General features: G+C 46.5%; 1 protein-coding gene across 1 annotated transcript; it reads left to right on the top strand.

Moving 5' to 3' along the window:
• The first annotated feature begins 6,057 nt into the window (after positions 1-6,057).
• LOC133912785 (magnesium-chelatase subunit ChlI, chloroplastic) lies at positions 6,058-7,708 on the top strand. The gene is made up of 3 exons (XM_062355694.1): positions 6,058-6,296; positions 6,398-6,468; positions 6,544-7,708. The coding sequence occupies exons 1-3, from the start codon at positions 6,194-6,196 to the stop codon at positions 7,600-7,602; spliced, it is 1,233 nt and encodes a 410-aa protein (XP_062211678.1). The 5' UTR covers positions 6,058-6,193; the 3' UTR covers positions 7,603-7,708.
• Positions 7,709-12,102: the final 4,394 nt, after the last annotated feature.

Here is a 12,102-nt window from a genome sequence, read left to right as displayed (position 1 = left end):
TCAAGGATCGCTGTCGGTGGTATGGAATGAAGAGAATGTTGTATAATATGCGACTCGGTGTGATACTTGCCAAAAGATCAAAGCAGTACATCAGAGATAGCTACAACCGTTGAGGATACGAAGAATGGAATATTTGGGAAAAATCTTACATACTCAAAGAAATCAATCAAATGAGACAGATGAGAAAGCCATCAAAAGCGAAGTGATCAAAGAACATCACTGCAATAAGGTCACCATCCAGAAGAAGAAAAAACGATTTGGAAAGCGAGAAGAAAATTTGAAGACCAAGTTCCCTTACCTCTTCTCTGATCTTTTCGAATCGCGAGGGCGAGATTCCTTTAAGGGGGTAGATTTGTCACACCCTGATTTTCAAATTTTGCAAATTTCTAAAATTTTCCAAAATTTGATTATAGGTTGAATAATTAGAATAAGAAAAGCCTATTTTCTAAATTCAAATTCAAATTTGAATAAGGTTATTATTATTTGTTTGAGTGCATTCATGTTGTAAATAGGCATGTAGGGTTTATTTGGTTTTGTTTGGATTTTATTTGGATATTTGTTTTTTATTTGCTTTGCTTTAGAATAGACATAGAATAGAAAATAGGAAAAGAATAAAAAGAGAAGACCTAATCTAACCCAGCCAACTTCTCTCTCTTTTCGACCGAGCCAGCTAGTCACTCCCTCTGTTCTCTCCTGCTTGGGCCACACGAGTCTAGCTTGCTTAGCCTGTGCCGCAGTAGCTCTGCAGCCCAGCGTGCCCGCTCCCCAACCTGCTCAGCCGAAGGTGCCACGCCCATTTCCGCCTTCACTGCACCGTCGTCTTTGAGCCAGTTTCAAACCCGTTGTCGTGTCCGAGTTGGTCTCGCGCCACCGTTGAGAGTCTCAAACCTCCTTGCGTCCTCTTCGCCTGTTCTCATCCCGAAGTTGCCAAAACCCGAGCCATCTCGCTAAGACCTAGCCTCCGTCGTCGTCATAGCCACCGCCTTTGTCTAGCTTGTTGTTTCACCGTTCTAGCACTGAGTTGTGCCATCTAAGCCGATCAACAGATCCATCGCCACCCAACGAAGCCCGTGTAGCTGCCGTCTTTATTTCCTAGCCGATGGAGCCATCTTCCCGTCGAAATCCCAAGCATCTCCACCTCCTCTGTCATCGCCGACCCTCCTCCAGAGCCGCATAGCCCGAGGTAAGCCATCAATCGAGTTCGTTGTCGCCTCCTCTCCATATTTTGCCGCTCGCCGTTGCTCGTCGTGCACTAGAGCGCCATCTGAAGTGTTTTCTGGCCATGTGTCGCCGTGTTTTGTTCGCAGCTGCCCTTGAGCCACCATGTCCTTCCCCTTCGGTAGCCCTCTTGTTCCTTAGTCGTCTGATCTAGATCGTGTGGTCCGCATTAGATCTTAACTTACACCTTGGGTAGCCAGTTAGAAGCCACCACGTGTCACTCCATAACCCAGTCAGTGCTCTCAACCAAGTCAGCAAGCCATGTTGGTGCCACATGTGCGCCACGCAAGCCAACCGAGCCTAGTTAGTCTTAGTTTCGCAAATAGGCCCTTGGTTAGTTTCAATAATTATATCTAGGTCCTAAACTTTGTAGTAAACATCCTAGACTTGCAAATAACTAAGTTTAGGTCCTACATTTTTACAAAAAAATACTCCCTGGACCTTTAATAAATTAGATTTTAGTCCTGGCCTTTTTTAGAAAAGCCCCTGTGTAGTAGAAGCCTCATAACTTTTTCGTTCTAGCTCCTTTTTCAGCGATTCTTGCGCTATTAGATTCATGTCTCAGAGCTCTATTTTTCTAGATAGGTTTTGCATTGTTGTTCTTTTGTTCTGGTACTTTGTTCTTAGTGTGTTTGTTTGTGTACTTTGCTGGTAATTGTGTAATTAGTCGACAACGCCCTGAATCAGTTTGAGGAACATCAAGACCAAGAGGTAGGGTACACTGAGTAGCTGCAAGGAAAAGATAAGTGTCCTTGATCATCTTGAACCTATGTTTCTAAATGTTTTATTTTACAAAATTACATGCAATATTTATCAATTTGATAGGTAGTCACCTATGTTAGGACTTACCTAGTTCTTCATTTACATCCCTTGAAGCCTAAGTGGTGGTTGGTATAAGTCTATTGGGTAGAATTGCTTAGCCTTGCTGTTGGGAATGTTGAAAAGTGTCTTATACTTGACTAATGAACATATGAAACAATGAAATTTAATTTGTTAATTGTATAACAACATGGAACATTATGCCTTGAGCAAAGGGGTGTTTATGGTTTTCCATGGTTATGCCGTTAGTTTAGTCTTTGCTCAAGTGACCTAAATAAGGACCGGTTCGTGGAGTGACAACCCAAGAAATTCCGTCCAAATACGAGACTGGTATGGGTAGGCTTAGCTAATTAATTAGAGTTTTTCAAGTATTGTGTGGGCCAGAATGGAGGCGTGGATGAGGGAAATTAATTCATAGATTCCACAAGACACAAGAGGGGGCTTTTGGGTAGGAGTTAGACTCGCGTAAACCCTGACGGTGAAACCTAGAGTGTTGGTGACACATACTGAGAGGATTCTTTGTAAAGGTTTCATAGTGATCTCCTGACAATACACCTCAGAAGTGTGCATAGTGTTTGGCTGGTATTGCAACATGGAGACTTTAGTCTTCTGATTGCAGGTGATGAAATCATGACTCATGGATAAAGTTGGATAACCTCTGCAGAGTGTAAAATCTGATATATCAGCTGTGCTCACGGTTATGAGAGACTTGGATCCTCACATGATTAGTTGGTTATGGTTATAGTTACATATATAGTTATGGTTATGGAACTGGTGATACTAGATGGTTATGGGTTACAAGGTAGTTAGCCTCAGATGTTAGTTGTTGGGTCATATGAGTTACTTTCACATAATAACTGCTTAATGCTTTTCAGTTACATTACTATTTTCTATACTTGGATTTATGCAAATAAACCATGGGTTAGCCTACTCTTGTTGAAAGCATACATATTATTATTTTTCCACACTTGCTGAGTATTCCATGTACTCACCCTTGCTATCTCCCACAATACATATGCTGCTCAGTGGTGGACTTCGATGATTTCAAGTTGACGACCTAGTGTTCTAGGAGCGTATCTTTCAGTCGGTGCCTGTGGAGTTGCTTGGTCACCGATGCTTTCGTCCCACTGCCGTCGTTTAGCTAATAGAGTTGTTTAGGTGAAGTCTTTATGTAAAATTTAAACGATTGTAAGTTAAATTATTGCTTTTGTTATTTCACCTGTGATGTTCTTATGTGTGATAAACGTTCTGGGCACATATAAACCGTACTTGATTTTTTCCATTAAAATCGCGTGTGAAAAAATAATACACTATAGATACTGAGGTTTCAGTGACGTTTAATTAGCTGTTGTAACACATTATTTTGATGTGTTGTTTTGTTAAAAGTGGCTTGTGACGTTAGCCTTACGATTAAGGAGGAGAATGTTAGAGTTGATCTCGACTAATGTGCTAACAGAACCGAGAGATATGGGGGCGTGGGCCACCTAGCGTTATGATCGGTTGTGCAACAAACTAATAATAGTTTCGGTCCCGTTCCATGCGTGCCTATAAAGATAAAGGGGAGTCATCTCCCGCAAAAGTACATATGTGATCCACCCGATCATCAGGGGCATCGCAGCCGAGAGAAAGCTGCCGCCAACATCGACCATGACTACACCTCGATGGCCCTACGTGCTGCATCAACCTCTCCCTCGCATTGGCTAGCACGCATCACCATCTACCCCGAGCCATCATGGTATCTAATGGCATCACCCAGTTCTGGTATTGTTCTATCTCTAGGGTGTTTGATCTTAGGGTCAGTGCTTAATGTTGATCGGAGGTGATTTAGATCTAACACCATTCTCCTCCTCCCTGCTTATTTTTGAACTCCAAGCAACTCTCTTCTTCTCACCCGTCTTGTTTCATGGAAGGAGTAACCATCAAGAAAGAACCATATGATAATCCCTTTTATTGGAAGACATTTTCCTAAAGCAACTGTGCACCACGATCGTCCACTTCACGTGGGACCGTGGGCAAAGGTATTGATTGTAAGCCCATACCGACCATCAAAGCTTCGCATCGGCAAATAAACTCTGCGTAGAGGGTTTACAATACAAAAGATACTTCGCAATGACTATTATTGTGTTTATTTCCTGTTCTTTCTCACGTTACGACATCTATTTGTTCTAATAATGTAATTTTGTCTATACCATGCTCAAGAAATAAATTACAGCAAATAAAACTTTCACTGTTAGGCATTTGTATAGTTTTGTATATTGTTCTCGAAATCCGGATTTTCCAATCCAGCTTTTAGTTATGTTCCAGCTTCTTGGGCGCATTACCGCTTTTGAGGCCTCAGGAAGCCATATAACGAAGCAACCGCTAGCTATTTAAAAAAAAAATTCGTAGGAACTGTGAAAGTGAGTTCCTCAATTTATTTACAAGCATTTTCGGCATAACTTCCGCTTCAGCTTCTAAAAAAGTTAGAATGTCTCAAAATGAAAAGATTATTCAACAGCTTACATGGAAAGCAGAAGCGTCTTTAAAGTAAAGAGGCACAAGCTTTCTCCCATCGGCTTCTTCCATAACGAGCTATGCATAAGTAGAAATCTTTGTCAAAGGGAGCATTATGTGCAGTAGCGGACCCAAGAATCTTAGGTAGCAGGGGTGAGGTTTTACTTTAGAAATTAAAAGTGTACATACATTCGACGTTGAATACAAATAATTATTCAAATCAAATTTAATTTCATAGGATTTATGTATATAATAGAAAAAATATACAACACGATATAAAGACAATAGATTCTATTAATATGGACTCGTAATGTTTGAACCACTCATTAGATACTAAAACTTGAGAATCCAACAAGCGCTTACAAGAACAAAAATGTATAAATTTATATGTTAGTAACAAATAGTGCTTACAACAAACAAGATAACATAAAGAATAAAGTATATACAATTAAAAAAAACATCGATTCAATACTAATCCCTCAATGCTCATCACAAATGACTAGATGTCTAGAACTCTAGATTAGACAATCAGTATTGTACTACACCGATTGTGATTTGGAGGAACTTACCATTCCAACGTTGGTGGGGGAGTACGGGACATTGGGTGCAGGGGATCGGGTGACATCGGGTAGCCTAGTGTCTGAGCTCCTCTCCATCACCATCAGGCAATCGATGGCTCGGTGCCGTGCCAGCGTCACCTGCTTAGGGCTCGGGCGGACAGGATCACGGCCTTACAAGAGTCATGCCCTCACTACGTCAGGGGAGAACGAGGTTGTGGACGTGGGACACCAGACGAGATCAACTACTCAGGGATTAGGCTGTCAGTGCGTCAAGCGGATCGGCTACCAGCGGACCACGAATGGGGCTCTATCATGTCTTGTCATACCGCTACCACCACCTGTTGACTATTGCCCTGCTCGGTCTCGGAAGCACGCTGTAGCGTGAACTGCTCGGGAAGCAAAATGTTGGATATTTGAACTAGGCAACTCGAGCCCACAAGGAGCAAACTAGGCTAAGGCAATGGACAGAGTACTCTAGGTTTAACCCAGGGGCCTAGCGCAGCCGCCCCTGCTTGCCCCTAGGATGGGTATGCCCCTGGCTCATATTTAATTTGTTGAACTTTACCTATCAATATCTTTTGAATATTCAATTGAACACGTGAAAACAACATGTGTATGTGTTTTGAAGAATACTTTTGTGTTTTAGTGTATTATAATAGGTAGAGATGTAAGTGAGTATCCAATAGGTAGATCTAAGTCACTACTTAATTTATTTTTTCTTAATTTAATTAGGTGGGAGCAAATTTTTATTTATTTTTTAAGTTTTGAGTTAACCCAATGCTATAAAAAATATATATAACTTGCATCCTTATCAACAGGGATGAGTAATCACAATTGTTCTTTGCGGTCATGTTGATGTCAAGACGATATTGTTTTAACGTGGGAGGTTTCTATTTCTTTGGTGCGGAACAAAATGCCAAAATGGGCTTTCGGAAAAGTAAGTAGTGTAGTGCGTGGGCTTAGGATTGGAGTCCAAGGCAGCCTCCAATCGCAGCATCCCTCTCGATCGGCCTATCTCCTCCCAATCCCTCTCTTATCCCCTCCTCTCCGCACGGCAAAACACTCACCGTCACCGTCCATTTCCCCTCGTCTCCTCCGCCACCATGGTTTCCCCCTTCACCCCCTTCTCCCCGACCTCCGCGCCCGCCGCCGCGAGGGCCCTCCTCCCAGCTTCCACCTCCCGCCCTCTCTCCCTCGCCGTCTCAGGTAACATCTCTCTCACGTCCTCTGTTTCCGAACCCAAGAACGCTGAATCTCCAAGAACGAACACTCGGCTCACTCTCCCGGGCCCTCTGCCTTACTCGCAGGCCGCATTCCGTTCACGAAGGGATTCCGCCGCGGCCGCTTCACCGTCTGCAATGTCGCCGCCTCCGAGCAGGTAAACCCAGATCCGAATCCTTTCTTGGCGTTTGATGGCGAGGCTGTTTTTGTAAACGCGCGGTTCCTGGTGTAGGAGGTGAAGGCGTCGGCCGCAGCAAAGGAGAGCCAGCGGCCGGTGTACCCATTCGCGGCGATCGTCGGGCAGGACGAGATGAAGCTCTGCCTGCTGCTCAACGTCATCGACCCCAAGATCGGCGGCGTCATGATCATGGGCGACCGCGGCACTGGCAAGTCCACCACCGTGCGCTCCCTCGTCGACCTGCTGCCCGACATCCGCGTCGTCATCGGCGACCCCTTCAACTCTGACCCCGACGACCCCGAGGTGATGGGCCCTGAGGTCCGGCAGCGGGTGCTGCAGGGTGACAACCTCCCCGTAACCAGGGCTAAGATCACCATGGTCGACCTGCCCCTCGGCGCCACCGAGGACAGGGTGTGCGGCACCATTGACATTGAGAAGGCACTCACCGAGGGCGTCAAGGCGTTTGAGCCCGGGTTGCTTGCCAAGGCCAACAGGGGGATACTGTATGTGGACGAGGTCAATTTGCTGGACGACCATTTGGTGGATGTGCTGCTGGATTCTGCTGCTTCCGGGTGGAACACAGTGGAGAGGGAGGGTATCTCCATCTCCCACCCTGCTCGGTTCATCCTCATTGGGTCTGGTAACCCGGAGGAAGGGGAGCTCCGACCGCAGCTGCTGGACCGGTTTGGGATGCACGCGCAGGTCGGTACGGTGAGGGATGCGGAGCTGAGGGTAAAAATTGTGGAAGAGAGGGCTCGGTTTGACAGAGATCCAAAGGCGTTCCGCGAGTCGTACCAAGAAGAGCAAGAGAAGCTCCAGCAGCAGATTTCATCTGCTCGGAGTAACCTCGGCGCTGTGCAGATGGACCATGACCTTCGTGTCAAGATATCCAAGGTGTGTGCAGAGTTGAATGTTGATGGGCTCAGAGGAGATATTGTGACTAACAGGGCTGCCAAGGCGGTGGCTTCGTTGAAAGGAAGGGACAGTGTCACAGTGGAGGACATTGCGACTGTCATTCCAAACTGCTTGAGGCATCGGCTCCGAAAGGACCCGCTTGAATCTATTGACTCGGGTTTGCTTGTCATTGAGAAGTTTTATGAAATCTTCAGCTAGATTATTCTTTCCATAAATGTTTTATAATCATGAAGTTTGGAAGGAAGCCTTCTAATTTGCTGTTACAATACTATCTGGAAATTGAATTTGATCTCAATTTTGTGCTTCTCATAGTGTAGATTATGAACTGAAGATGCTCTTTGCATTGCCTTCCATTGGGAATGCATATTATGAGCTGAAGATGTTCTTTGCATTCCAGTCTTCCTTGTAGCTAATTGTTGCAGTAATTGAACTGCACAAGAGCATAACTTCTGCAGTTATGCTAATGTACTATCTTGTAGATCTGTTTGAATCTCTAGATATATGTGAGTGCTGGTTTTTTTGGTTTTTACCAGTAATAGGAATTGGTATTTATCCAGATTTTGTTCTCTCGCTATTCGTTACAGGGTAGAGGCTCTCTTATCCAATTATCTTCCTAAATAGGATTTTCTTTTTTTAACTAGTCTGCTCCATATTGCATACTTGAAAAACCAAAAAAATAGAAAAAGGTAAAAAAGTCTCATTAGATCTATCTCGAATTTTTTAGAACCCTTTGAAAAGACATTCAAGGGATTCTCAAATCAAACAAAAATGGGAAACAACCTTCCTGCAATTATGCTGAGCATAAGTATGTCTTTCCAAAAAAATGCTGAACCAACTATAAGAAACGGGGGATGTTATGTGTTATAACTGTAAAACAGAAGTAGAAATACATTTAATTGACTTGCAATTTTATGGTATTCATTACTAATAAAGAAGCGTCCTATTGAAAGTTGGGTGCTAATTTTTTCGAAAAATGAATCTGTTATTTCCATTACATTGTTTCAATAGGATCTTATGCAAAATAATAAGCAGTCTTGTTCAAGATTTAGGGGCTTCAATGTAACTGATAAGATTCTTGCTGGAAACTTTGTGGATTAACTTATACTCCCTCGGTCCAAGAATACAAGGCATGTATTATTACCTCAAGGCGAAAAAGTTCCGGGAAGATGAGGAGGTAAGCTCTCCGGCCGGGACAAAGGAGGAGCTGAGCTCGAGCCGGAGTCGAGGCGGTGCCGATGGAGATCGGGCTTGTTGTCACAGAGGCCGTGCACGCAGCGAATGAGCACTGAGCACCGGGGAAAAGGCTCTCACGGCGGGCAAGGGAGGAGTTTTGCGGAAGAATGGAGAGGCCAGGAGAGGAGGCGTCACGGGTCGGCAGCTCAAACGTCCGATGCGGAGGGTATTCTGCCTTATGTGGCCTATAGCATTGGCAGGGTATAGCTGCTGAAAATAATTAGTTAAAATATTGAGAGGGTAACAAAATATGAAGAGCCCAATGGGATAGCGTGGCAAATCCTAAATACTTGCTTTTGGGTTTTAGGAGGAGCAACTGAACATACAGAGCTTCCAGGAAGAAATGGTAGTAGGGCTAGACCTGTCGTTCAAATCAAAATTATATCAGATCCTTCTCTATCTATCTTGTAGCGAGCAGTCGGTGGATGCGCTGATGGAAATTTCTAGTGCAGCTCCTTGCCCCGCCTGGGCACGTCACGTGCTCCTTTCCTCTGCTCCCCTCTCCAACGCGGCTGCCGGTAGAACGCCATAGCGTTGCACGCCCTAGTCCTCAAGCTCGCGCTGCCATCTCTTCCCGCTCAAATGTTTCAATGCTTCGTTGTTTTCTCGCTTCTAGGTTTCGTTACTGGCCGCCGCTCCCGCCATTGGGTAGGTCTAAGGTCATCTTTAATACATACTTTAAAAATTTATCTTTTATAGCACTATTATAGCATCTCTGTCACTATTATAATATTTTTCTATTTTTTTCATCTCTAGCAGCTACTCTATTTTGTACTTTCCATTACTCTTCCTCTCCCTTTAGATCCACATGCATCCTCCATGAACAGTGTTACGCTCTCCTGTTTCCACGGCTTGTTGCCTTCCGCAATACTATGCTGCTTGTTGCCGTTTCTATTGGAGCGCTCGTGCAGGTGAACGGATCAGCAAAAAGGACTGCTACAGGGATGCAGCAAGCGAAAACCTCCTCTGCTGGAGTCGGCCTAAGCCCGGAGATGCCAAATCTGCCCCCCCCCCCCACCAATTCAGAACGACGAGCTAGCGGCTGGTGACGGTTGGGACTACGAAATGGGGTGTGACGGGGAAGTCTTGCTTGGCAGGATAGCACTAGAAGCTGTTGAGAAGCTGTCCCAAGGGGGGCATAGGCTGTTTCCTGAGTTGTTTTTGTTCAAACTTACTGGACCCTGTTTCGAGCTAACTTTTTACCATGATATCGTCCACGCAGACTTCGATGTTACGGCCCAGTTGCTGCTCTAGTACCTTGTGTACCATACATGAGAAGGTGGCTCCAGTGTTCCGAAGACTGAAGGGCATTCGGACGTAGCAGTATACTCCGAAGGAGGTAATGAAGCCGGTTTTGCTCTCATTCTCTATTGCCACCCACACTTGGTGGTACCCAGAGTAGGCGTCCAGGAAGCTTAGCAATGCACAACCTGCGGTAGAGTCCACTTGCTGGTCGATGCGAGGAAGGGGGTATGGATCCCGAGGGCATACTTTGTTTAGTGATGTGAAATCGATGCACATATTCCACTTCCCGCTGTGTTTCTTGACCAGGACGGTGTTGGGGAGCCAATCGGAGTGAATGACCTCTCGGATACATCGGCTATTAGTAGCTTCTGGACCTCCTCCTTTGCAGCCTCTGCTCGCTCTAGGGAGAGCTTGCGAAGCCTCTGGCGTACAGGCTTCGCCTTTGGATCAACTTGAAGAGAATGTTCGATGATGCAGCGGTCGACTCCTGGGAGGTCCTACGGGGACCATGTGAAGGTGTCGTGGTTACCTTGCATGACGACCAGAAGCTGGGCTTCCCGCTCGGAGGTAAGGTCTGCCCCTATTTGGAAGGTCCTGTCGGGTTGGTCTGGATGTATGGGGATACACTTTATGTCCCCCTCCGATTGTGGCCTTGGAGGCCCATGGTGCCAGGGATGTGTCGAAGGAGGGTCCTCGGAGCCCTCTTGGGTTACGGCATGGATGTGGCAGCCAGGGAGCGAAGCAGGGTGCTCGTACTCGATGCGCCTAGCCAGGTCTTGGTCGCCGTGGATGGTTATCCGCCCTTGGGGTCCGAGCATCTTCAAGCAGAGGTAATTGTGATGGGGTACAGCTTTGGATTTGTTTAGAGTTTCCTGTCCCATAATGACATTGTGGGCGTAAGATACGTCCACAACGTCGAAGGTGATTACTTCGGTCCATGCTGCGGGGCCCTCGTCGAAGATGGTTGGAAGTTCTATTTGACCTAGGGTGTCAAGGGGGCCCCCGTTGAACCCCTGGAGGGGGTCTATGGCCGGGTGAGAGCTGGCTCTGCAGGGTACAGAGCTGGTCAAAGGCATGCACGAATAGGAGGTCCGTCGAGCTGCCTCCATCGACCAATACTCTCCGAATCTCGATATCGGCGATGTTGGCTGAGATGACCAGGGCATCAGAGTGGGGAAACTTCACCCCTTCGGAGTCATCAAAGGTGAATGTCACGGGGGCATCGGCCCATTCGGGGACCTGCCGATGGATGCTAGTTGCTCCGATGTGGTTTACCCCACGTGCGTAGTCTCACCACTGTCGCTTTGAAGCACAACCGAAGCTTCCTCCGCTGGTTATAGTGAGGACAACTTGTTTGCCCCAGGCCCTTTCATTGTTGTATCGCTCCGCGGATGATTGAGGCGAAGGAGGTAAGGCTAGCTGCAGAGGGTTCTGTAAGGCTAGATGATCAATCTACCGGCTTGCTGATGGCCTGCAATCTTCGGACCACTCGTCGATGCCCCCTTAGCCATGGATAAGGTTGGTTTCCTCACAAGGTACTCCTCTCAGAAGGTTGTTCGGGTCCAGCAGTTGTCGGTGTTATGTCCTTATCCCGCTCCGTGTAGAGTGCACCAGAATTCCTCCTCAGGATACCGGCTTAGGGCGTAGTTTCGCTCTGGGAAGGCTCTGAAGCGTCCTCAACCACGCCCTCTGGGATGGTTTTGGTTCGGAGTCCCGCAGCCTTGGTTGATGTTGTTGACGTTTCAGCGCTGTCGCTGCCGCCCCTTTGGGACCCGGGAGTATGAGCCTCCTCAAAGCTCCTCTTCGCTGGGGGAGGGGGCGTGTGATGATCCCGCCTACGAATGTGACTTCTCGGGGTCGATGTGGGAAGTCTCGGTGGCTTGCGAGAGCCTCCGGTGGAGATTTTCCTCCTCTGCACGTGCATATTACTTGAACTTGCTCATGAGGACTTTCACTGTGCGTATGGGACTCTAGTTCAGCCAATCGTATAGGGGTCCTTCAGCCAGACCCTTTGTTGCGGCATCGATGATCGAAGAATCTGATATGCATAGAATCTGGGCCTTGGTTTGGGAAAACCATTGGAAGTAATCCCGGAGGGTTTCGTCCGGCTCCTGCCTGATAGTGAACAGGCTTCCAGAGGTCACCAGCTTGATAAAGGTGCCCTGGAAGTTGCTGCGGAAGAGGTCTCGGAGTTGGGACTAGGCATGAATGGCACCAGGG

This window comes from Phragmites australis, chromosome 3 (assembly GCF_958298935.1).
Source record: "Phragmites australis chromosome 3, lpPhrAust1.1, whole genome shotgun sequence".
Lineage (NCBI taxonomy): Eukaryota > Viridiplantae > Streptophyta > Magnoliopsida > Poales > Poaceae > Phragmites > Phragmites australis.
Note: the sequence above shows the minus strand (reverse complement) of the source record. Positions and strands in the feature narration are given on the sequence as shown.